General features: G+C 41.5%; 1 protein-coding gene across 1 annotated transcript in view; it reads left to right on the forward strand.

Annotated features, from left to right (window-relative positions):
• LOC124712056 (cellular tumor antigen p53-like) overlaps positions 1 to 25,496 on the forward strand; it is an 82,197-nt gene that overhangs the window by 39,299 nt on the left and 17,402 nt on the right. Inside the window, exons 5-6 of the mRNA XM_047242351.1 lie at positions 3,863 to 4,085; positions 14,360 to 14,549. Of these exons, the coding sequence (XP_047098307.1) occupies positions 3,863 to 4,085; positions 14,360 to 14,549 (413 nt within the window). The remainder of the gene's footprint in view (positions 1 to 3,862; positions 4,086 to 14,359; positions 14,550 to 25,496) is intronic.

The raw sequence follows: 25,496 nt of genomic DNA on the forward strand, positions 1-25,496 counted from the left end.
TCCACAAGAGCCTTAATTTTAAGAAAATGAGAAACTAATATTCAGTATCCGGTATTATGATTATTGAATTGCAGCAATAAAACTGTCTGATATCTACTTAGTTTCTCATTAACACTAATAATTTGTGAGAAAATAGTTTGATGGTCTTTAGTTCACTGTAGCACATTGTAACACTCTGCAAAAATTCGTATTTCAGCTCAGTTCAGAGTCTTAATGTCCATCGAAAGTTAAAAGTTCTCACAGCCACAAACAGCCATCACTCGCAAATGATGAAATACAACAAGTTCAATGCATTGAGCACGGTTCAAAGGTTTTTCACACTTTATACAGCGAACACATTGCCAGAATCTATCTTTTGCAGCGTTGAGGCTAAGCTGCTATTAAGAATGCCCTGTGACTACCGAGCTGAAACTGAGCACGTGTGGCACTGGTGCACCTTGCTCATATAGTGTCGCTGATGTTACCATCATGTTCATTACAACTAAAATCACTTTCATGACCATCTTTCAAATTTTGTACAACTTTAAAACACAACCCTCTTTCTTGCTCCCATTCCCTGCCTTCAAACAATATTCTATGTCTATTGGTTCTTTCGTTATTAATAAAATACATATTGTTCACTATTTACAACTTTAGAAAATGTGTTTATAAATTACGTAGTCCTTTTATTCTGAATCTCTTCTGGTGGACTTTCACATGTTGCCTTCAGAATTTACAGTATACTCATTGTATTCACATGGCAAAAGCCTTTTAATGACAGTTTAAACAATTTTAATATTACCATCGTAAACACTGAAAATTGTTGTATCACTAAGACAGGAAGCAGGTGATGGATGTGCCTACACTGTTATGTTACACCACAGAGTAAAAAAGGGCATGAAATTATAATTTTTCTTAAGTTCACACTAGCACAGTCACGGGCGACACCAGGCAGGCTATGCAGCAGCAAGAAACAATCATCACTGTAAGTTAATTGTGTACATACATGAGCACACACATATTGACACCAATGGCCAGGCACAAGTTGCACAGTCAGAGAGAGAGAGAGAGAGAGAGAGAGAGGCAACAAGCACTACTTCTGGCGTAATGACAGCTTTTGTTTACTTGACAATGCAGTTAAGAGTCTTAACAAATTGTTAAGCAGACACAGCAGAACTGGAATCATTGACCACTACTAAGGAAGCGGGCCACATTCGGTCCAACAGGGCCTCTTGTCATTACATCTTGCCTGTCTCCATAAATACCACAGTTCTCCAGCTCTGAATTGAGATGGTCATTAGGATCGATGATGTTCATACCGAAACACTCGATTCAGTGATTACTGTGGTGTAGTGACAACCATGTATTAAATGTTCCAACACTTCTAGTGCACATGCTGCTTGCTATTCCTGAGACGTCAGCATCCAAGTAACCATGACCTGCCTCTCATGGGACTTCACACTGGTCACCGCCTACCACATCACAATGGGGAGACTGAGGATCTTCCAACAGCAGTACATCTCACCATGCTTGTCACACTGTCATCTTCATATACATCACTGCTGGGAGAGGGACATCTGGTGCCTCTGTTTCTGATGATTGGTGCAGGCACTTCCGAGTGCAAGAACTTACCTTTACAGTGGGGTCAGGATCAGTGGACTACCAACTTCCGACAGTGCGGTGTATCCAGATGGGTTGTCAAGGTCATAGTCATCTTCTGGGATGGGATCGAGGGTACTCTAACACAGCGTGGAGCACTTACTCATGTTATGCATTTGCCTTTAAACTCCCAGATAGCAGTCCACAGTAATTTGGGCGAATTGCTGGTGTAGTAGCCTTGGTGGCCAGCCAGCCGAGCCAGCAACAGGAGTCAGTGGAATTCGACCGTGACACTGGCACAAGGCATCAGCTGAGGCTGACAAGAAGGCACAGAACTGTAACTCTAAATTAATAAATGTTAATTTGCTAAACATGTTTTATTAGCACCAAAAGATGCTCAATAGGTCCACAACACCATCCTGACAACATAGAGATGTCTCCACTCAGCACCCCTACAGTACTGACTTCATAATATGTGTTATTCTGGAGATTTACTTATTCTAGTTTAATTTGTTTAAATGCAAAATTGTTTATCGCATTTAGCATTAAAACTATTTAGTATACTGAATCATGGCACTGAGGGGTTTTATTGTAAACATGTATGTTTCATTTGCTACAGTTTGTAGCAAATCAGATTGTCACACAATTAATTTGTTAAGGAAATTGTCGTGGATGATGGTTATTAACAGTTATAACTTGTGTAATTTTTGGTGTATGAAGACATTCTAGGCACCATCTAAAATGCTCAGTTTGGTAGATTTGATACTAAATAACATTACTAGATCATGTGACTTTAAATATACAGCAAAAAATGTTTACGGACTCAAATGGACCCTATTTTGAAAGGGATTAAAATAAGTGAACGTTTGTACTAAGTACACAAATTTTTGTAGCATCAGTCCCATTTTGTTTGTGGCAGACCTTGCACTCAACATTTTTTGACAATTTAAGAAACTGTCTTTAGGTAGTTGCTCACCCATTTCCACCAAGTTTCATGGTTTTTACTAAACATGTTATAGTGTACACAATTAAATGCCAAAAACAGCTGTCTGCCAATATACTGTGAAGAATAGTTCCATAGTAATATGACCAATCTCATTTGCTTTGTGTACAGTTAGCAGACACCACATGAGGCAGATTAAAAATAAAAGAGAATTAAAAACAATACAAAGAAATGGGCTATCACATAGAGTGGAAGTGACAAAATTAAGAGATAGTTTACTAGAATGGGACACAAATAATATAGAGGAAGCTGCCTGGATTAAGGTACTGAGGATGGTAGCGAGTCTCTTTCATTTATATTTTAATTTCATTTTTTTCAACTTTTATCATACCAACTTCAATTTTTGATCATCGCACTTTGTGTGTCTTTCTTAGTTAAGTTCTAAAAATTTTCACCTTCCCCCTGTCACTTGTCAGACGTAACTGTTTCCATATTCTTTCACGTCTGTAATTCCAGTCAGAGAATCAAGTAATTTTGTTGTTCAGCAAACTTGACACTGTATTTTTATTTCTATTGTATATTATTCACAATTGACTAAATGCATTGTTGTGGCCCTTTATACACAGCTTGTTGGCTTTAACTTTGTAGATACTTGAACTTTAGGTTTTTTTTTCCAAAGCTTTAACTTTTATTTGAACTTGATTGGTCATATTTATTACTTGAAGTTGACAGGTAATTTTTTTCTTATTCATCACTTTTGTAGCTGTTATTTGCAAAGAATGTTATTTTTAGTTTGTGTGTGCACTGTGTATTGAACCGGGAACCTAGAAACAACAGAGAGGCATCATCCTGCTGCAGCCCTCAGTGCTTCACAACCCCACAACAGGACACAGCAGTCCATCCACCCCACCACTGCCCCACACTGAAGGGTTATTGTGCGGTTTGGCACCCAGTGGACTCCCATCTCCCTCTCCCTGCCGCCGCCCCCACCCCCCTCCACCGGGAACGTCTCATACCAGACGAGTGTAACCCCAAATGTTTGTGTGGTGGAGTAATTATGGTGTACGTGTACGTGGAGACAGTGTTTGTGCAGCAATCGCCGACATAGTGTAACTGAGGCGGAATAAGGGGAACCAGCCTGCATTCGCCGAAACAGATGGAAAACTGCCTTAAAAACCATCCACAGGCTGGCCGGCACACTGGACCTCGACACTAATCCGCTGGGCGGATTCGTGCTGGGGACCGGCACGCCTCCCCTCTTGGTAAGCAGCACGTCTAGCCCGGTGGGCTATTTTGAGTTTAGTTCAATCTTTGTTGATAATATTCATTTGTGTTTTGCAGATGTGGAATTGGTACAACATGTCCTACGCTGTACTTCAACAAATTCTGCTCTATACTGCTCAGATGTGAACAGTGGCCGGTTAAGTGTTGTTGTTCCAGTAGAAAGTCTTCAATCTGGAATGGATTATTTCACTGTTTCCTACCAATTTACTTGTCTCAACAGTTGTCAGAATGGCATTGGCAGGCGACCAATGGGAATAATCTTTACTCTGGAGAATGACATGTGAGTAGCTGTTTATAGAGATGTAATTGGTGAATGTTTTTTACCTGTGTTACATATATTTTTTCTTGTTTCCTTTCTGTAAATTATAATTTAATGAGCTATATCTTTAGAACAGAAGTTCATTCTGTGTGTGTGTGTGTGTGTGTGAGAGAGAGAGAGAGAGAGAGAGAGAGAGAGAGAGAGAGAGAGTACACATGCGTGCATTTTCCAAATAAGAGTGCTGAGGGGAAAAACAAAAAAAAAGATAATTCAAGAACAGGAAGCCAGAGAGACAGTAGGGGAAGGAGCACACAGACTGTAAGCATGAAGGTTGCTGTCATCATGTCAGGATCAGGACATAGTATGTCCGGTATACAACCTTTTTACTGATTGGGGATGCATCCTTGCTCCATATCAGGCTTCCCACACTCTTCCAAAATGCTTAAAATGCTTCTGCTTTTCTCCCCCACTCATTTATTTCTCTGTTGTTTTTTTTTCCATCTTCCTGTAGCAGGCTCTCCACTCTCCTCAATCGTTCCCTAACAATTCTTCCTCTCTCCTATGGTCTTGTTGTGGTAATCACTCTTACTTTACTAAATTTCATTGCATATTCTTGTACTGTTCATTCCCATACGTCCAACTGCTCTTGTACTTCATCCTCCTTATTCCCCCAAATCATCAGATCATCTACAAACACCATAGCTTTCATCTTTCCTTCACCAATTACTTGTGCTACTGTACTTATTATAACATCCTTCACTGCAATGAATAGTAATGGTGAAAGTGCACTTCCCTTTCTCAAGCCATTCCAAGCTGATCTCTCTCCTTCCACTTTCACACAGCTCACACTTCCGTGGTACATTTCCGTTATCCTCCAAATAATCTTTTTTGCTTCTCCTCTGTTCTCCTGGGCTTTCTGCACTTTGCTTCTGCATACACTATCATCCGCTTTTTCAATGTCCAAGAAGGTCATGAGTGGACCTATTCCATATTCATAATGCTGTTTCTGCAGTTGTCTTACAGCAAAAATTATATCCACCGTGGACCTTCCTGTTCTGAAGCCATGTTTCTCTTCTCTCATCCTTCCTTCTAATTTTACCTGAATTCATGCTTCCAAAATTTTTTCAAAAGTCTTTGCACAATGACTCATCAGTGTTATCCCCCGATAGTTCTTGCATTCTTTTCTGTTTCCCTTCTGAAAGATCGGGACAATTATTCCCCTCTTCCAATCTTCTGGGATCATCGTCTGTCTCCACACAACTTTTTATTAGTCGATATAGCCATTGTATCCCCATCTCTCCCACTGCTCTCACTATCTCTACACTTAGCTAATCCAGACCTGGTGACTTCCCTCCCTTCATCTTGCTCAGTGCCTATTCCACCTTTCCCCGTGTAAGGTCTTTTTGTATTTGCTGTCCCTCCTCTTTTTTCTTCTCAGCTTGTTCCTCCTCATCCAGGTCTCCATTCAGGTTCAGGAGTTCTTCAAAATACTCCTTCCACATATTCTTGGGTTCCTCCTTGTTCTCTACATCTTGGCCACTTTTGTTCACCATTCGGGCATAATCTATCGTATCGTATTTCCTCTTACTTTTAATCACCCCATATAACACCTTTTTTGAACCTTTACTATCCTCCTCCATCATGCTTGATACTCTTCTCATGTCTTATCTAGTTAGCCTCTGAGCCACATTTAATAGATAAGCAAACAAAAACAACTTTCCAGAATTTAGTTTGTCCAGATGTTTTTAGAAGGTTTCCTTTAGGAGATGAAAGAACAACACGAAAAAAGGAACAAGGGATGGACAGTACTCCAGCATTTAATGGAACTTTTGGTGAAGGATTAAGACAAAGGGAGGTAATCAAGAAAAGAAACAAATTTCATTTGGTGGAAACTGACAAAGTTAAAATCTCTTTCTTTTGATTCTGTGAGTGAAGAATATCTGAAAAATAGAAATAGGATGATCAGTTATGAAATGTTTGGCAGTTTTAAATTTACAAGGAGACAGAATGGTTGGGCAGTAGTTCCAGAGATAGATTCTAAATATTACCCCCAAACCCTTTTCTATTACAGTTTCATCAGTCTTCTGACAGGTTTGTTGTGGCTGACCACAAATTCTGTCCTTTTCCAGCCTCTTCATCTCAGAATAGTACTATTCAATTATTTATTGAATATATTTCAATCTCTTGTGTTCCCCTACAGTTTATAACCTCTGTAGCTTCTTCAAGTACCATGGAAGCCATTCCTTTATATCTTTATACATGTTCTATCATTATTGCATTATATCTTTACACGCGTTTTATCATCCTGTTTCCTCTTGTCATTGTTTTCCACACTTTTGTGTCCTTGTCAGTCTTGCAGAGAACCTTCTGTTTTCCCATTGTATCCATCCACTAATTTTCAACATCCTCCTATAGCACCACATCTGAAACACTTTGATCTCCTTCATGCCAATACTTAAAAATAAAGTACAAAAAATTATCATATATTTCTGCCCTCATAGACATATACCTTTTCCTGTTCCTTATACTGTTTCATACTGAGGAATGTTTCAAAATTCTGGAAGCTTCAGACTGGATTGTACTATGAAATTTGTCATTTTCAGCCACATTGCACGTATATTTCAATAAGTACTTAGCAGTCATGCCTTCTGTAAAAGACAGTATTAAAAAAAAAAAGAAAATTTCATTATGGAATTTCATTTTAATTTGTTATTTGCATATTGACTCATTCTCATTTTTTTCAAATACCTACATTCTTCTGCAAACCTTAGTTCCCTGGCATCATTCTTTCTCTCATCCTGCAATAAGTTTTTCCACCTCTCACTGCTCTCACATTTTGGTACTCAGTATGTAATATATTTCATTTGTCTGTTACATATTGTGTTGATCTGTCCATCATGCTTTCCCACATGTGGACATTATTGTTTGAGTTTTTATTCTCAAATTGTTAACCCTGTGGTTGAGCATTACATTACTCCATAAGTAATTTTCATCCACCGTGTGCCCTGCTTCATTGTGTGCCTTCCTTCCTTTACTCGTTCTCCACAGCCATATTCTTGCCCCATCTTATGTCAGCATTCCAGTTCTCACTCCAGGTTGATTAACCCTGTGTATAGAAGAGATACCTTTTATGTCTTTGCTCATATTTCAACTGAAAGTGATACAAGGACAGCTGCATCAAGTGATTAAAATTGCACGAGCTATCAGCCAAGCACTCCTTGGCTGCTGTCAAGTGCTATGAGTGCCAGTGGGCTGCTGGTACACCCCTTATTACATTTGCTGCTGGCTATGACTGGTGCTTGCAGCATAGCCACGTGTGGGCATACGTTGACTCTGTGTTTATTGTGCCCGCTTCAGCCACGCAGTTGCTGAATCCCAAGCCGTGCTGAGCTGCAGGCCACCGTCTCTATTTAGGGTGTCATTGGTGATTTTTATTTCAATGCAGTCTTTAATTACACAGTCACAGAAGCTGTTAGTGCAAAGCACAATGGATGTTTCATCAGATTTTATCCAGTGACTGTTTTCTAAAACATGCTCAGCTAAAACTGATTTCTCGGGGTAGCGTAGGCAATAAAACCTCTCGTGTTTCTTCCTGCATTGTTCCACATTGCTTACTGTTTGTCCAGTGTAAGCCTGGCCACACTCACAAGGTGTATTGTAGACCCCAGGAGTTCAGACATGCTGCATCTTTAACTAGTCTCAATAATTTTAAGATTTTTGTCAGAAGCCTGAAGATTGATTTCATTCTGTGTCTTTTAAGCAGGCTGCTTACCTTGCACGATATGGAGCTGCAGAATGGCAAGAATGAAGACCTTGGAGGAGGAGGAGATTAGTGTTTAACGTCCCGTCGACAACGAGGTCATTAGAGACGGAGCGCAAGCTCGGGTGAGAGAAGGATGGGGAAGGAAATCAGCCGTGCCCTTTCAAAGGAACCATCCCAGCATTTGCCTGAAGCGATTTAGGGAAATCACGGAAAACCTAAATCAGGATGGCTGGAGACTGGATTGAACCGTCGTCCTCCCGTATGCGAGTCCAGTGTGCTAACCACTGCGCCACCTCGCTCGGTAATGAAGACCTTGCTTAGGTGGTTCAGCTAATGGGGCAGGTTATCAGCGTCTGATTTCATTCATGCATCATGCACCAATGTTAGTAGCACAGTGCACTTCTGTGCTGGGTGGTGGTGATTGATGACATGCAAGTACAGATCACTTTTGGTCAGTTGTTCTTTAGATGCCGTGGCCAAGGTATCCATTTTGTTAGCGCTGGATAAGGACTTCGAGGAAGGGCACTGTGTTGCCTTTTTGTACCTCCATATTGAACTGGATGTTACCATTAATGCCGTCGAGTGTCAACGCATTGAGATTCTGTATTCTTACTTGCAAATAATGTGTTGAGCACTATACCTCAACTATATGTAAATCATTGTCCATGCACACCGACATACACGTGCGCGCGCGCCACACACACACACACACACACACACACACACACACACACACACACACACACATATACTCTTGCTGCAAGCCACTTTGAAGTGTATGGCAGTAGACATTATACCAATCTTTACCATTCCATTGTACTGTATGCAGCAGAGACCACACTAATCCTTGGACATACACATATCAGACAACTAGAAAAAGTAGAACGGAAAATACTTAGGAAAATATTTGGTGCAACTAACAACAATGGAATATCGATCAAGAAACCTACAGAGGAACTATACAAACATACTGAGAATATCACAGAAAAGATTAGAAAACACAGACTACAATTCTATTTACACCTATACAGAATGCCATCTCACAGACTGACCAAATGGATCTTTCACTGGGTAACCACTAGAAACAACAAATGGGTGGCAGAGGTAAAAAACAACCTGAACCAACTCAACATCACACCGGACACAATAAATGACTGAACAAAATTCAGAAACATCACTAAGGAAAGTAAATTACATGAGATACACTGTGACCATCGAAAAGGCGTTAAGTGGACCAATTAACACAAACAAGATCACAGCCAGAAGATGAAAGAAATATGGGCAACCAAGATTAAGCCGAAGACACAAAGCCGACAAGAAGCATGGACAGAGGGCCAGAAACAGAAACACAGCAAGCGAATGAGGGAAGTTTGGGCAGCAAGGAAGGCAGCAAAATGAATTGGCCATGTACTTTAGTCTAACTGCACTCTTTAAGGGCAAAACACCAATAATAATAGTAATAATAATAATAATAATAATAATAATTCACACTATAATGTGACACTTTCCATGGAGGATGCATGGAGCAGAGGTAATCGGTTGAAGTTATAAAGTATTGATGTGTTTAAGCTCAGTGCCAACTTTAGTTTGCAAATAGTTTGTGTAGCAGTATTTTATAATTTCTCCCAATAAGATTTCACTTTGGACAACATAAACTAATATAATCAATTTTTACATCTCTGTGTTGCCAGTTTCTTTAAGCACACAGGTGCTTTTTTTTAATACTGTATGCCCTGCAAAAGTAATACTTATGGGAAACAGGAACCGCATACACCACTTGGAGCACTCCTAATGTGAAGTACCAAGTTATGTTGTTGGATAATAACTCTGAACTGTAAACTAGAAAGCAAAGTCTGCATGAAAATTATTTTTGTTTCTTTTATTCAGACTGTGTAAACTTTTTCTATTATCAGCAACAAATATAACTAGTGGAAGTGAATGTACTCACTTCACCAACGTGATATGTTACGTTACAGTGGTGAAACTATATGGGCAGAGGGTTATATCATCATTGAGCCCTCAGGGGGCTCACCACTCTGGTGAATTTATGCTTGGCTACCATATGGCCCCATCCATTGCAGAATCATTTCCCTTTCTGTGCTGCACACCTATCCTGCTCCTTTCTTTTTCCCCTCCCTTGGGGAACATGTCTGGGAAGTTTTTGGGAATTTTTCTGAAGTTTTAGTAGCCTGACATCAGAATAGTCCTACATCTGTTTTTTCATTCTTTTTTCATTCTTTCTTCATTCTCTATCTCCTATCTTTCCTCTGCTTCAGTGTTTGAGGTTCCTCTTTGTTTCTTCTTCTTCCATGTGTGCTCCTGAAGGCTGAACCACACGTTTGAAGCTTGATATGTGACTGGGCAATGCGTAATTCCCAGCACTAGGTTGACAGTTAGGTTTTGCATGTGCCCCTAGGTACAAGCCAGGCCCAGGGAGGTGTGATTGCATGAGCTGTGATCTTCCCAAATTGTCAATTGGTCCCTCTTGTCAGGACTTTGGGAGGTGTCACCTGAGTGTAAACAGTCACCCAAGGCAGGTGAGGGGCCCCCCTCCTCTAAGGGGCCACCAGTTGGAAGGAGCACACCATCAGAGGTGCTGGAAATCGTGGGGGAGTTTTTTGCAATGGAATTGGAATTAAGGGCTGGCTTTGCTAACATGTTTTCAAATATAGCAAAATAAATACTTAAAGAATACTATTAGTTGTTCCTCCTAATGTTTATACTTGGTACAGAATTTATATTTGTTGTTATGTCAACAACAGAATTTAAGTTATGAAACAATTACTGATTTCACCCTATAATGAAACATACTAACTAATAATAGTAAAAATAAATTATAGACTCAATTCCATACATAAAGCACAAAATTAGATCTGGTGTTATATTCTTTAAAACTGAGGGCCAGCCTTTCTCTTTTACGAAAATGCAGATTATACTCACGTATGTTACTGTTAATTAGTTAAAAGTGAAAAAACGAATTTGAGGAGGCAGATGGCAAAACAAGAGGGGAAGTAAAAATATCCCAGATTACTTCGTCACAAGTTGACCATCTCATCACTTTGTCAACTCACTTCATGAATGGTTTTCTTCAGAAATACCAGTTTATGGCCATGTTTTTTGACAACAATAACTGTTGGGGGATAGGTATCCTCCATATTGTATACATATGGGGCTTCCGAAGCCACCTGCCTGATGTCCTTCAGGAATTTGTAAAAGACCAATTTTTCGATGTACTTGTGGATTCGGGCTTGTCGGTCATCTTCATCCAGGAGAACGGGGTGCCTCAAGGCTCCATCCTAAGTGTCATGCTCTTTGCTATAGTCATTAACCCTATTATGGCCTTTCTCCTGCCAGGCATCTCCAGCTCTCTTTTCATCAACGACTTTGCGATCTTGTGCAGATCTCTATGGACTTGTCTCATCTTCAACGATGTCTCGATCATCTTTACTCATGGAATATCGTCAATGGCTTTAGCTTTTCCCCAGTACATCCATCAACACGGACCTTTCATATGCTCCGATTCTCTCAATGCCCCTCAGAGCCTCTATGTGCTGTACACAGTACAACCCTTAGTCTAAGACTCGTCTGTGAACATAACCTGGGACCACTGTTCCAATGACCATGTACTGTGTTCTTGACACCAGGCTTTACAGGCTCTCCTGTGACCAGGGGTCAGTGGAATGCACTTTGCAGGTCTCCGGGCGAATAAACTACGTCTGTTCAGTTGTCTGTAGGCTGTGTGTCTGGCGACAACTGTTCCAGTGGCTGTGGTAAAGTCCCGAGCAAGGCTACCTGCAGTACTTCGTGGCCGTCTGCAGGCACTGATGGTGATATATCCGTCTTCTTGTGCTGTTGTACACTGTGGACGTCCCGTACTGTAGCGCCTGGCTACCTTTCCTGTCTGCCCCTCATAATGTCATTAATGTGTGTTCTTTGAGCCATCCTCTCCTTCAGCCCATGCCCATGCCCATTCAAAAAGTTTTTTTTTTTTTCACATAGCTTACACACTCAGCCTCTCTTCTTTTACTGTGTTTCTCATGAAATTATCTAGTCTTTTGTTTGGAGAATCACTTCTTGCTTTTGCTTACAGCTTTTGTCTTTGATATTGTACGATATATGTAACTCATAGAAGCTTCACTGGTTCTAATAGAATGGTTTCTAAATTATTCTTGGAGATATTACACAGTAGTCCTAAAGCTCCGTTTGCAGATTTCCAAACTGATTTCCACTATATATGATGGTCATTCCTTGTTGCAGTTCATTTTCTTTTAAGTCAAATATTTTAACTGTTGTCTGAAATTCTTTGTTAATGAATAACAGCTTCTTTTTTTTCTTTCTTTTTTTTTATTTTATTTTTTTAAGTGAAAAATAGCTGCTGATAAATAAATGCTAAACGCTCATCAGTGTTAGCCTCAACAAGGTTACAGACTTCCTTTGCAACAGTTTTAAGGGAGTCAACAAAACAAAAACGTTTTGGGCCAGTCATCTCTTCATTTCCATTCTCGTGACCTCAGTGACGATTGAGACCAAGAGAACTTCTCGTCACTTGTATCACTGACTTTGAATCAAATACATTCTTAAAAACTTTCAAGCTATGAACATCTCCGTGTTACGGGTGGTTAAGGCCTCAGTTTGGTAGGACCTTGTTTAAAAACTAAGCCAAAAAAGAAACACTTTGTCACTGTTGAGAAGTTTCCAAAGTCCAGCTGCTTTTCTGGTTGTTGAGTAGTCATTGCTACCATCATCATCACGATCATCATCATCAGTGATCCAAAGGCACTCAGCTTGTTTTTCCTTGTGCATAAAATGCAGCGTTCACATGTTGCGTTTTTAAATTCCGTCTTGTATCAGCATTTCTGGGCATACATTCCTTCACAACGTTATCCATTGTGGCAACTCATTTCTCTGACTTGGAGAAGAAAGTAGAGTATACCAGTAAATAGCAAAAAGGACAGTCCTGTGCTCATCGGTCACTGAGGTTTGGCCATTTTTTAACTTTTCTACCCACTTATTAAAATTTCTGCACTTCAAACAACTTTTGCTGTACTATAAAATCGTCTGAGAAAAGATTTTAGCTGATTTTTCACTTTCAAAAAGCAAAAACAGTATCACTGAATGCTTGCGAACTAATGTGGAAACATCAATTGGACATACCTCCATTAAATGCTATGTTGAGGTTATAAACAAAGCAACTTTTATCCATCAGCTGTTCTCAGTTCATCACAGTGATGCCAGTCTAAAGTCATGAAAGTACAAAACTCTACAAACTGTTTCATTCCTACATCAATATTTGTCTCTTTAATTATTGAATGTCCCTTGTATTACTTTGTTTAGAATACGTAATTGGTGAATTAAGGAGACTGATAGTATCTGCTTGCTACATTTCTAAGTATAATCAGGAAGAACTCTAATAATGTTCCGTTAGCAGCACTGAATTCCAACAGCTATGTTCGATAGAGTTCAACACCATTTATTTCTCCAGTTCATTGTTACAAAAGCAGGACAAGGTTATCGCATCTGCTGGGTCTCAGGGTACATTGCTCTCTACAGGAACAAAGAAGTTGTTATAACCATTAAGGAAGTTTGTAGAGAACATCCTGTGGCACAGTACATTATCTCCTCGACAGCTGTTACCTCACTGTTAGTCAGACAGCCGTGAAGAGTACAAGAACAAACTTTGAGTAATGAGAGCATTATGCTAGCCCTGATATGCTTTCTCATTGTTACTGGTGTGTATCAAAAGGGCTTTAGACCAGCTTCAAAAAAGACACTGTCCCCTGTTGCAAGTATCTTTTATTTGTATATTTTTTACTGTAGTGTGGACATTCTATTAAGATGCATTGCGTATTGTGTTCCTTTTTATTGTGTGTGGCTTATTTTTTGATGAAAGAAGCTGTAAATTTCCCCAGGTTCTTGTTGGCTTTAGCTGATGACAAGCCGAGTGCAGAACATGTTCTGAAAGTTTACCTGTTGCCTGAACTCATCCTGAACATTTAGGGCAGGACTTTTTTTAGTGTATTTCTAAATGTCTGGTTCATCTAGTTACCTGCCAGTCACAAACATAAGACAGTGGAAGAAAGTGCTAATCTACGAGATCTTCATTTCAATTTCTTGTAAGCTATGTTTTGGTCAAATTCAAAGACAAAGACGTAAATGCAATGAGGCAAAACAATTTATATAGCAGACAGTTCCTTCTAGTGATACAAATGGAACTACTTGTTACCAGCATGTGGTGTGGTGCATTTGGAAACAACAGATAATTTGATCACACTAAAATCCTTGCAAATTCAACAGTTAGCACTTTATTTCATTGGCCTATTTATATTTTATACAGCATTTTAGTTGTTTCATGTGCTATGTATCCAAAGTGTTAGCTTAAGAATTGTGTGTGTGTGTGTGTGTGTGTGTGTGTGTGTGAGAGAGAGAGAGAGAGAGAGAGAGAGAGAGAGAGAGGAAGAAGTTACATTTTTTTGGGAGTTTATATGGAATATCTATTAATTTATAGCTCTTTTTAACTCAACCTCCTTTACAGGGGAGAAGTCCTGGGGCGACAGTTCATGAATGTGCGTGTCTGTAGCTGTCCAAAACGTGATAAAGATAAAGAAGAGGGGAAAACAAATGGAGAAAAAGTACAAAGTACAAAGAGGGCTTTGAAAACAGAAACAAAGGAACCTCAAAAAAAAATTTTGAAGACTGAGCCAGGAACAGGCATGGTTGTCAAGGTAAATACTTTAATTCGATCATTTTATAATAGAATAAATATTAAAGAAAATATATGTGATACCTTGGTGAGATCAATGTGGACAAAGCTGAAAAGGATCCTATCCAAACATAACCACTGTATGCAATCACCTTGAGGCAAGCGACCATTCAGATTTGCTGCATGATACAGTTTTGGAAATGTCTTGGTTGCAGTTTGCGACCAAGCCATTTCTAAAATTGGACATTTTTTGACTAACATAATTATATTCTCAATACTTTGTTGACACTTCTTCTTACAGGTAAAATTACAAATATTTATTTGTCTCATTTAATTTAATAATTTGTTCATTTACTAAAATGAGTAACATTTTCTCATGTAAACTTATCTTTTAATCATGTTTATTGCCACAGTAAATGCAGTGTTTCATAAAATTGTCATCTTTTGAGGAAAATTATAAGATTTAAGTGACATGAACAATGCTCTGCAAAAATGTGTATTATTAGTTGACTTCCAGTTTAGCCAGTTTTTAGATAGAAGTTTTAAATGAATGAAAAATCTCTTAAAAATGAATCAACATTAATAAGTAAGTCAGCAAAACTAAAAGACAGTGCAAAGGTTGGAGCTATAGATTACAAATATAAAATATATATTATGTTGTATACTAGTTTTGTGTATCATGTTTTACAGTACTATTTGAGACTGAGAGTTACATTACAGCCTCATTGTAACCATTACTAGAAGTGAAGCCACTCATTAAGCTGTATAATGGTAGTGTGGGATTTTCCTTTTCTTCTGAATGACAAGTGGCATGATGGCCTGATCTGAACAGGAACTAAAAAAAAGAAAATCACAAACCCATGTATTACTTTACAATGTCCATCTAAGATTCATAGCTGTGTACTGCATAAGACTCAAGTTGAAGATCATTGGTAAGGATCAAAATGTAAAGTGCCAGAACAAAATTTCTGTTTTTGAGGGCTTTGGAATATCTTTCATGTAGAAAATTACTGACGCTTAAAATGTGAAATAGTGATGGCCAGCTGATCCAGTTAACCATTGAGTGAGTTGGAGTTCTGAGCAAAGCGCTCCCTCCAGTTAGCTCAAATACTGCTGTAGGAGGCAATGAGTAAGCAGAGCCCAACTGTAGCAAATGGAGGGGTCAGTCATTTTACTGGAATACAGCTAGTTAGTGGGTCTGTTTATATGGTGAGCTAATCAGAGTTTGCAACTAGTAAGCTCTCTCTGATTATCTATGATGCTATCATAGAAGACAATGAGCAAATGGTTAAAGCCAATCATTTGATGAAAGACAACAGACAGACATGGACACTGTATTTACTAACATACTTCATGTTTCACACAGAAAAGCTACTTTGCTGAAGTTTTGTAGAAATTCACAGATTCATTTTCCAAACGTACTATGTATGAGAATATTTTTACATTTGTAATCAGAAAATAAATATTTTTAAGTTATGCCATAATGTAGACAGGACATGTGGCAGTCCTCCTTTGTGGTCACCATGACCAACTATATCCTCACCCACAATTACTTCATCTTTGAAGGCATCACCTACAAACAAATTCATGGTACAGCAATGGGCATCCACGTGGCATCATCCTAGGCCAGCTTATTCATGGGCCATCTCCATCTGGCTCATATTCATTGGTAACGTCTTTGTGATCTGGACCAAAGATGAGGACACCCAATCCACGTTCCTCCATAAACTGAGCACCTCCACCCCTGTCCCCCATTTGCTTCATCTGACCCTCCTCTACCAAGCAAGCCACCTTCCTCAATGTTGACCTCCACCTCAAAATTGCCTGTATCAGTAGCTTTCATCCCTATCAAACCTATCAGTGAGCAGCAATACCTGTACTTTGACAGCTCCCACTCATTCAATACCAAGAAGTCTCTTCCATACAGCCTAGCCACCCATGGCCGTCACATCCGTAGTGACAAGCAGTCCCTCTCCATGTATACTAAGTCTTACCATGCCCTTCACAGACCGAAGTTACCCTCCTAACCCTCTACAGAAACAAATTTCCCATGCCTTGCCTCTCTAGTCACCTACCGCCTCCCACATTTCCACGTCCAACCAAAAAGGAGCGGTTCTAGGCGCTCCAGTCTGGAACTGCGCAACCGCTACGGTCACAGGTTCGAATCCTGCCTTGGGCATGGATGTGTGTGATGTACTTGGGTTAGTCAGTTTTAAGTGGTTCTAAGTTCTAGGGGACTGATGACTGCAGATGTTAAGTCCCGTAGTGCTCAGAGCCAAAAAGGAGCACTCCGCTCATGACTTAGTATGACACAGGACTGGAACAACTGACTCACATTTTGTACCAGTGTAGTAACTACCCTTCATTTTGCCGTGCAATGAGCAATGTCCTACCATTATCCTTCCCACCTCTTCCACAGAGGTAATCTGCCGACTACTGCACCTACACAATATCCTTGCCCATCCCTACACCACTCCTGCTCCCTGCCCTCCCAGATGTAGATGCAAAGACGTGTCCCACACATCCTCCCACCGTTACCTACCCCAGTCCAATCACAAGCATAACCATCCCACCACAGCAGAGCTACCTGTGAAAGCAATCATCTGATTGACAAACTAAATTGCAACCACTGTGCTGCTCTCTGTGTGGGATTGACAATAAAAATGCTGTATGCCCACATGCGGGGTCACCGATAAACTGTGGTCAAGAGACAGCTGGACCACCCAGTTGCTGAGCATGCTGCTCAGCACAACATGCTTTACTTCAGTGACCGCTTCACAGTGTTTGCCATTTGGATCCTTCCTACCACCACCAGCTATCCCTGCAATACAGGGTGAGCACAAAGTCTTGCCCTGATTATGAAAATTTATAACAGAATAACTGTTTGACATAATAAGTTACATTTGATGCTGTTACAAAGGTTAGTGTTAGTAGTTGTTGTGACCAATAGATGGCGCTAGTGCTCCACAACACCGACGCGGTCTGTTAGGTCACGTTAGTTGCTGGCGAAATGGCATCGAAGAAGGAGAAAGCGCGATGTGTGCTTTGGTTTCACAAAAAGAAATCGCCCATCAGTGTTCAGTGTAAATTTCTGGCTTCTCATGGATGCAGCCCTCCTAACATTAAATCTCGCAACTCTTTTGTGAGTACGTGCTTGGGTAACATGGGTCCACAGCCTTTGCAGCACTACTTCCATTTCTGTGCTGTGAGTCTATACTTCCACTGTCTCTTTCCTCTCTGCTTTTCCATCGAATGGTCTTTCTGGTGCAGACCTCACGTGGGCCTGTGACATGTTTAAGGACCTTAGTTTTCCATTTCACTTCTGTCACACTCTACACCTATGCATTAATAAATAAATAAATAGTCCCCATTGTTGGGTTTGACCTGAGATCACTTTTCCAAATTTTTCAGAAGTGCGGATTATGCAGGTTAGGTCGCCCAATGTGGTGTCTGTTCCACCTTCGTGCCTTTTCACTTTAGAACTCTTCCTTTCCAATAAGATAGTATGCACAAAACCCAGCATGGTAACCATCCTATTGTGGGGGTGTCATCAAGGACTTGCATGGTGGTAGCCCACTGACCCTGCAGGGGATTGCACTATTGGTGCCTGAGATGGAGCCTCCCCATGAATGCCAAGGAGTATGTGCTCTTCACGACTGGGACACATGGACTCCAAGCAATGGATACTGACCAGGTAGCCGTTGTTGAGTCTGGGTGATGTCCATGGGGAGAGCCCCTGTTCGGAGTGGATGGCACCATGGCGCATGGGTTGCATATGAAATGGATGAAACTTTCTCCTGTTGATGGTCATACAGTCCCAGCAGTCTGTTGAGAAGGAAAGAATTAATTCAACACAGAGTTATATGACCCTAAAATGTTTGCTTCCCTGGCTGCACCATGGAAGGAATGGAGGGCTAAGTGACAAGCAGAGAAATACTCGCCCCAATATCTGGCTTTTACAAGGACAGATGGGGATTCCTTTTTGCCCACAAAGCCATTATTCTTTGTAGGGACTACAGGGGACAAATTTGGGGATGCTGCAGCCATCTCCAAAATGAAGAGTGGATTAGTTTTGATTAAAACAGCATCCCCTGACCAATCACAGATGTTGCTTGCTTGTGACAAGCTGGGTAACATTCAGGTGACTATTACTCCCCATAATAGTTGAAACATAGTTCACGGCATCATTCCATTGTGACCTCTTGTAGGACGATGATGAGCTATGAGCCAACTTGGAGCGACAGGATATACACTTTGTCCATTGTGTCCATAGGGGGCTAGAGGACAATAGGCTTGCTACTGGGGCCTTCATCTTGGCCTTTGAGGAAGATTCATTGACTGAAAACATCCAGGTGCTATATCAATGTGACACAAAACTGTATGTTCCCTTCCCCCACTAAGCAGTGCTTCAAATGTATGAAATTCAGGCATCTGTCGTCACGTCGTGATAGCAGCCCAGTCTGTAGGGATTGCGGACAACTGTTTCACAGAGATATTCTTTGTGCTCCTTTTCCCATCTGCATAACTGTGGTCCCATCTGCATAACTGTGGAGTGATGCACTGTCTTTCAGAGAGGAAAAAAATACAGGACTCGGGACACACTGACATACCAAGAGGCCAAGAAAAAGTGTGAGAATCTACATCCTGCACACATGACAGTGTTGTACACCCAGCTATGATGACATTGCCCTCTCTGCTTACCATACTCTCCCCCATTATGCATCCCACAGTTAGCCCCCCTGATGATTGGTGGCTCTCATCCTGCTGTTTCCCCCACAAACAATTTTGGAGCAATGACTCCCCATCCCTGGGGATGCATCTCCCTCATTGTTTCTCATGCCAGGAAGGGATCCCTCAGGACACTCCCTTCCAACCCTCCAATGTTTCTGCCAGTCTGTAACTGGCTATCAGCCAGTGGCTGAAGGAGCCACAGGCTGCTGGTCATAGGCCTTCATGATCTTCTTCAATCCATGAAACTAATTCAGGGAAGTCATCCAAGCACACTAAGGAGAAGAAAGACAAGAAGTAGCCTTCCAAGATAAACTCCAGTGGCCCCCAAGCCACCGGATCCCACATGTTCTGTTTTTGTGGCCATAGCAGTGATCCCAGTGGCCCCTGAGGCTCCTGATTGCACTACAGAATGTTTCTCAGATCTTACATTTGTTGATAACATCATCTCTTCACAAGTGGCAGCAGGTGACCACGGAACATAACCTGGCTCCTTGTTGCCTTCACGCTCTCACGGTATACTGACAGCACAATCCTCTGGTGGAATTGTAGTGTTTTCCACCACCTGCCTGAGCTACTATATCTCTTACGCTTCTCCCCTGCTTTCTGCATTTCCCTTTTGGTTCCCAGCAATGTGGAGCCTTTGTGACTACTTGGGTTATTTTAAGAATGGTGTTGATTATGATTGGATGTCAGATGGAGTTTTCACATATGTTCTGGACTCTATATATAGCCTCTTGATATAACTTTGGAGACTGTGGCTGTTTAGGTAAGGGCATTTCAGGAGTTTACGATCTGTAATGTTTACCTCCATCACAGTGCTGGAGTGCGTCAGACCATATTGTCTGCATTGGTTTCTCAGTTCCCCCCACCCTTCCCAATCTTGGGCAACTTTCAATACCAATAACCCTTTGTGGGATGGAACCATGATCCCTGGCTGTGGTAAAGACATTGAAAACTTATTGGCAGATCTCAACCTCTGGCTCTTAAATACTGGTACCTCCACACACTTCAGTGTGGCACATGGTGCTTATTCAGCCTTTCATCTTTCTGTTTGCAGCTCTCATCTTTCCCCATCCATCCACTGGCGGGGGGGGGGGGGGGGGGGGGGGGGGTCCACGATGATCTGTGTGGTAGCAGCTGCTTCCCAATCTTCCTGTCCCTCCCTCAGCATCACTCCCCTGGGCACCACCCAGATGGGATCTCAACAGTGCCGACTGGCATGCTTTTACCTTCACTGTCGTTCTGACCCCCTGTTGGAAGGGTGGACATCACCAAAGCCATTAGAGATTGCACTCCGGTTCTCCAGCACCATAAGCAGTATTCATCAGTTACCATTTTCTGACTATGACTACCATAATTTTGACTAATGTCGACACTTTATTGCTGTCTTCTTCGACCTACAAAAGACTTATGACATCACTTGGTGACACAACATCCTCGCTACCTTACATGAGTGGGTCTCCGAAGCCCAATTCTGATTTTCGCCAGAACTTCATGTCGCAATGTACTTTTCAGGTTCGATATGGTGCTTCCCATGGTACTCCATATATCCAAGAGAATGGGGTTCTGCAGGGCTCTGTATTAAGTTTTTCACTCATTCTAATGGGCATCAACGGTCTAGCAACAGCTGTGGCGTCTTCAGTTCCCCTCCTTGTATACTGCCAGTTTTTGCTTTTACTGTTGCTCCTCTAGTGTGGGTGTTGCTGAACACTGACGGTATGGCACTATTTGAAAGGCATACTCATGGGTCGTCACCCAGGGCATTGAGTTTTCAGGCGCCAAGACTCGCATCGTGCATTTCTGTCACCACCATGTTGTACATCCACAACCAGAGCTGTAACTCAACAACCAGTAACTCAGTGTGGCAGAGACTTACTACTTCTTAGGACTGGTCTTCGATACTCAGCTGATGTGGCTTCCCCATCTTCGCCAACTTATGCATAATACACTTCACTGCATCAGTAACATCAGCTGACGTGCAGGCTGCATTACCCTTTGCAGCTTTTCAAATCCCTGACCTGCCCTGTGCATATTGTTCAGCATTGCAGTCACTGGACCCAATACACAACTATGGGACCTGATTTGCAACAGGATCCTTTTGAACTAGCTCTGTAAACAGCCTGCTTGGGAAGGCTGGGATCCCTCCACTAAAGATCAGGGACCAACAACAGCTACTCAGTTATGCCATACACATTCGTCGCTCGCCTAAGTACCCAAACTACCATTTCCTTTTTTCCTAATAGGGAGATCCGCCTCCCTTAACACAGACCCAGAACTAGGGTCATAATTGCAATTCATCTACAGTGTCCCTGCTCTGAACTCCAACTTTGCCGATGTCGCTTCTTGTCAGGAATCAACCATGTACACCCCGATGGCGTGTTCCCTGACCTCAGTTCTCTCTCAATTTATCATTTGGACCGAAAGATTCAATTGATCCAATGGTGTTTCACCACCTGTTTCTGGCTGTCCTCAATACATTTTGAGGTTCGGAAGTGGTATTCACTGATGGCTCAACAGATGACTGGTTTTCCAACTGGTTTTGCATACACGCATGCAAGGTGCAGTGAACTATACTCCCTGCCAAATGGATGCACTGTCTTCACTACTGAATTGGTGGCCATCAAATGAGCCCTTAACTGTGCTTCTTGCACTAGCAATATGCTTTTAATCTGCAGTGACTCCCTGAGCAGCCTTCAGGCTGTAGACCAGTGCTACCTTTCATCACTCGTTAGTCACGACTATCCAGGATCTCCTTTTTGACTGTCATGAAGCTGTATGGCCACTCATTTTTGTTTGGCCCTCTGGACATGTTGGGACCTCAGGCAATGAACATACCGACTACTTGACAAAGTTGATTACTAGGATGCCGATTTTGGAAATGGGGGTCTCAGAACTGGACCTTTGGTTGACTCTATGCTATCAGTTGTTAGAGGCGTGGAACATGGTGTGGTCTGCTCAGGACTCCCAAAAGAAAGTGAGGGCAATAAAGGATAAGACAACCATGTCTCCCCTTTGTGCTTCCTGAAGTTAATGTTTTGTCCTTCGTCAACTATGGATTGGCTGCACTTGGCTGACCCATGGCCACATTCTCCAACGTGAGAACCCTGCTAATGTGATGCCTGCCTAGTGGTGGCCCACGTCCTACTAGGCTGCCCAAATTTGGCTACTTTGCGGGGATCTCTTAACTTTCCTAACACGCTGTCTCCTCTACTCTTACTTGGTTATTTAGCAGTTCATCCATAATAAAGTACAGTTATATTTGATTTGATGCTTCTCAGTCTATATGCTGTTTGAAGGGTCCTTGGATGCCCAGCTTGATACAGTCATCGAATGCCCATGATATTTCAGTGAATAACCATTCATTGAATTTAATTGATGAAAGGAGAAAATATAAAAATGCAGTAAATGAAGCAGGCAAAAAGGAATACAAACGTCTCAAAAATGAGATCGACAGGAAGTGCAAAATGGCTAAGCAGGGATGGCTAGAGGACAAATGTAAGGATGTAGAGGCTTATCTCACTAGGGGTAAGATAGATACTGCCTACAGGAAAATTAAAGAGACCTTTGGAGATAAGAGAACCACTTGCATGAACATCAAGAGCTCAGATGGAAACCCAGTTCTAAGCAAAGAAGGGAAAGCAGAAAGGTGGAAGGAGTATATAGAGGGTCTATACAAGGGCGATGTACTGGAGGACAATATTATGGAAATGGAAGAGGATGTAGATGAAGATGAAATGGGAGATACGATACTGCGTGAAGAATTTGACAGAGCACTGAAAGACTTGAGTCGAAACAAGGCCCCCGGAGTAGACAACATTCCATTGGAACTACTGACGGCCTTGGGAGAGCCAGTCCTGACAAAACTCTACCATCTGGTGAGCAAGATGTATGAAACAGGCGAAATACCCTCAGACTTCAAGAAGAATATAATAATTCCAATCCCAAAGAAAGCAGGTGTTGACAGATGTGAGAATTACCGAACAATCAGTTTAATAAGCCACAGCTGCAAAATACTAACACGAATTCTTTACAGACGAATGGAAAAACTAGTAGAAGCCAACCTCGGGGAAGATCAGTTTGGATTCCGTAGAAATACTGGAACACGTGAGGCGATACTGACCTTACGACTTATCTTAGAAGAAAGATTAAGGAAAGGCAAACCTACGTTTCTAGCATTTGTAGACTTAGAGAAAGCTTTTGACAATGTTGACTGGAATACTCTCTTTCAAATTCTAAAGGTGGCAGGGGTAAAATACAGGGAGCGAAAGGCTATTTACAATTTGTACAGAAACCAGATTGCAGTTATGAAAGTCGAGGGACATGAAAGGGAAGCAGTGGTTGGGAAGGGAGTAAGACAGGGCTGTAGCCTCTCCCCGATGTTGTTCAATCTGTATATTGAGCAAGCAGTAAAGGAAACAAAAGAAAAATTCGGAGTAGGTATTAAAATTCATGGAGAAGTAATAAAAACATTGAGGTTCGCCGATGACATTGTAATTCTGTCAGAGATAGCAAAGGACTTGGAAGAGCAGTTGAATGGAATGGACAGTGTCTTGAAAGGAGGATATAAGATGAACATCAACAAAAGCAAAACAAGGATAATGGGATGTAGTCTAATTAAGTCAGGTGATGTTGAGGGTATTATATTAGGAAATGAGACACTTAAAGTAGTAAAGGAGTTTTGCTATTTGGGGAGCAAAATAACTGATGATGGTCGAAGTAGAGAGGATATAAAATGTAGACTGGCAATGGCAAGGAAAGCGTTTCTGAAGAAGAGAAATTTGTTAACATCGAGTATAGATTTAAGTGTCAGGAAGTCATTTCTGAAAGTATTTGTATGGAGTGTAGCCATGTATGGAAGTGAAACATGGACGGTAAGTAGTTTGGACAAGAAGAGAATAGAAGCTTTCGAAATGTGGTGCTACAGAAGAATGCTGAAGATTAGATGGGTAGATCACATAACTAATGAGGAGGTATTGAATAGAATTGGGGAGAAGAGGAGTTTGTGGCACAACTTGACCAGAAGAAGGGATCGGTTGGTAGGACATGTTCTGAGGCATCAAGGGATCACCAATTTAGTATTGGAGGGCAGCGTGGAGGGTAAAAATCATAGGGGGAGACCAAGAGATGAATACACTAAGCAGATTCAGAAGGATGTAGGTTGCAGTAGGTACTGGGAGATGAAGAAGCTTTCACAGGATAGAGTAGCATGGAGAGCTGCATCAAACCAGTCTCAGGACTGAAGACCACAACAACAACAACAACAACAACAACAACAACAACAACCATTCCACCATCATGAGGTGGTGCTGCTGCTAGTATTAATCGCTCGTGGGTCCCAACAACACACACCGTCTTCGGTGGTGGGGAGGGTTGCAGTATCTCTTTGGCGGCCGTGACCAAATGATCTCATGTCCGCTTGCACCGTTGCCCCTTGATAGAGCTCAGTATTGGTTCCCAAGCCTTACTGAGTTGGTGACCAGTGTCCCTGTTGATAGCATTGTCTGTTATGCGGATTTCTGTGGCCCCTTTGAAGATCAGTCCCAGTAGTTATTTGTGGACCAGGACCAGTACTTTTCTCTCATCATAATTCGCTGTGTGTCCAGTGTTTATGCAATGTTCTGCTATGGCAGATTGGGTTGGTTGATCTAGGCAGGTGTAGTGTTGGTGTTCTTTGCGTCAGTCTCCCATATACAAACTGTTTGGCCGATATAGGATTTCACACTGCTGCACAGAATTTTGAATATGTTCGCTTTCTTGAGGCTGACCTCATCTTTCACCATTCCTAGTAAGGTGTGTGTCTTAGCCAGTGGTCAGAAGACTGTATTGATCTTGGAGTTGCCTCAATAGTCTCCCAGTTTTGGATGACACATTGCCTGCAAAAGGTAGAAACGTCGGGCCTTTTTTCTCTTTTCTGCTTGATCTTCATCTTGGTTTCTACTGCACTTCTGTTGTTGGAAGTCCCTTTGGATTTGGCAGTTGCCATATCCATTTTTGCAGAACACAGTCTCCATGTGTTTGAGTTCTATTGATAGTTCTGTTCATCCAAGATCGTCCAAGTGTTAAGCACTCTGGTTAGCTGAACCTGATGGTGGCAGCAGGAAGCATGTAGATACAGGTCAGTGTGTGTGGCCTTGTAGTACATTCTGTGACCTAGCTAGCCATCTGACCTGTGCTGCACTAGGACATCAAGAAAGGGTAGTTATTGAGAAAGATGGGTAACAGTTCGCATGGTGAAAGA

The sequence above is a fragment of the Schistocerca piceifrons genome, chromosome 8 (genome assembly GCF_021461385.2).
Source record: "Schistocerca piceifrons isolate TAMUIC-IGC-003096 chromosome 8, iqSchPice1.1, whole genome shotgun sequence".
Lineage (NCBI taxonomy): Eukaryota > Metazoa > Arthropoda > Insecta > Orthoptera > Acrididae > Schistocerca > Schistocerca piceifrons.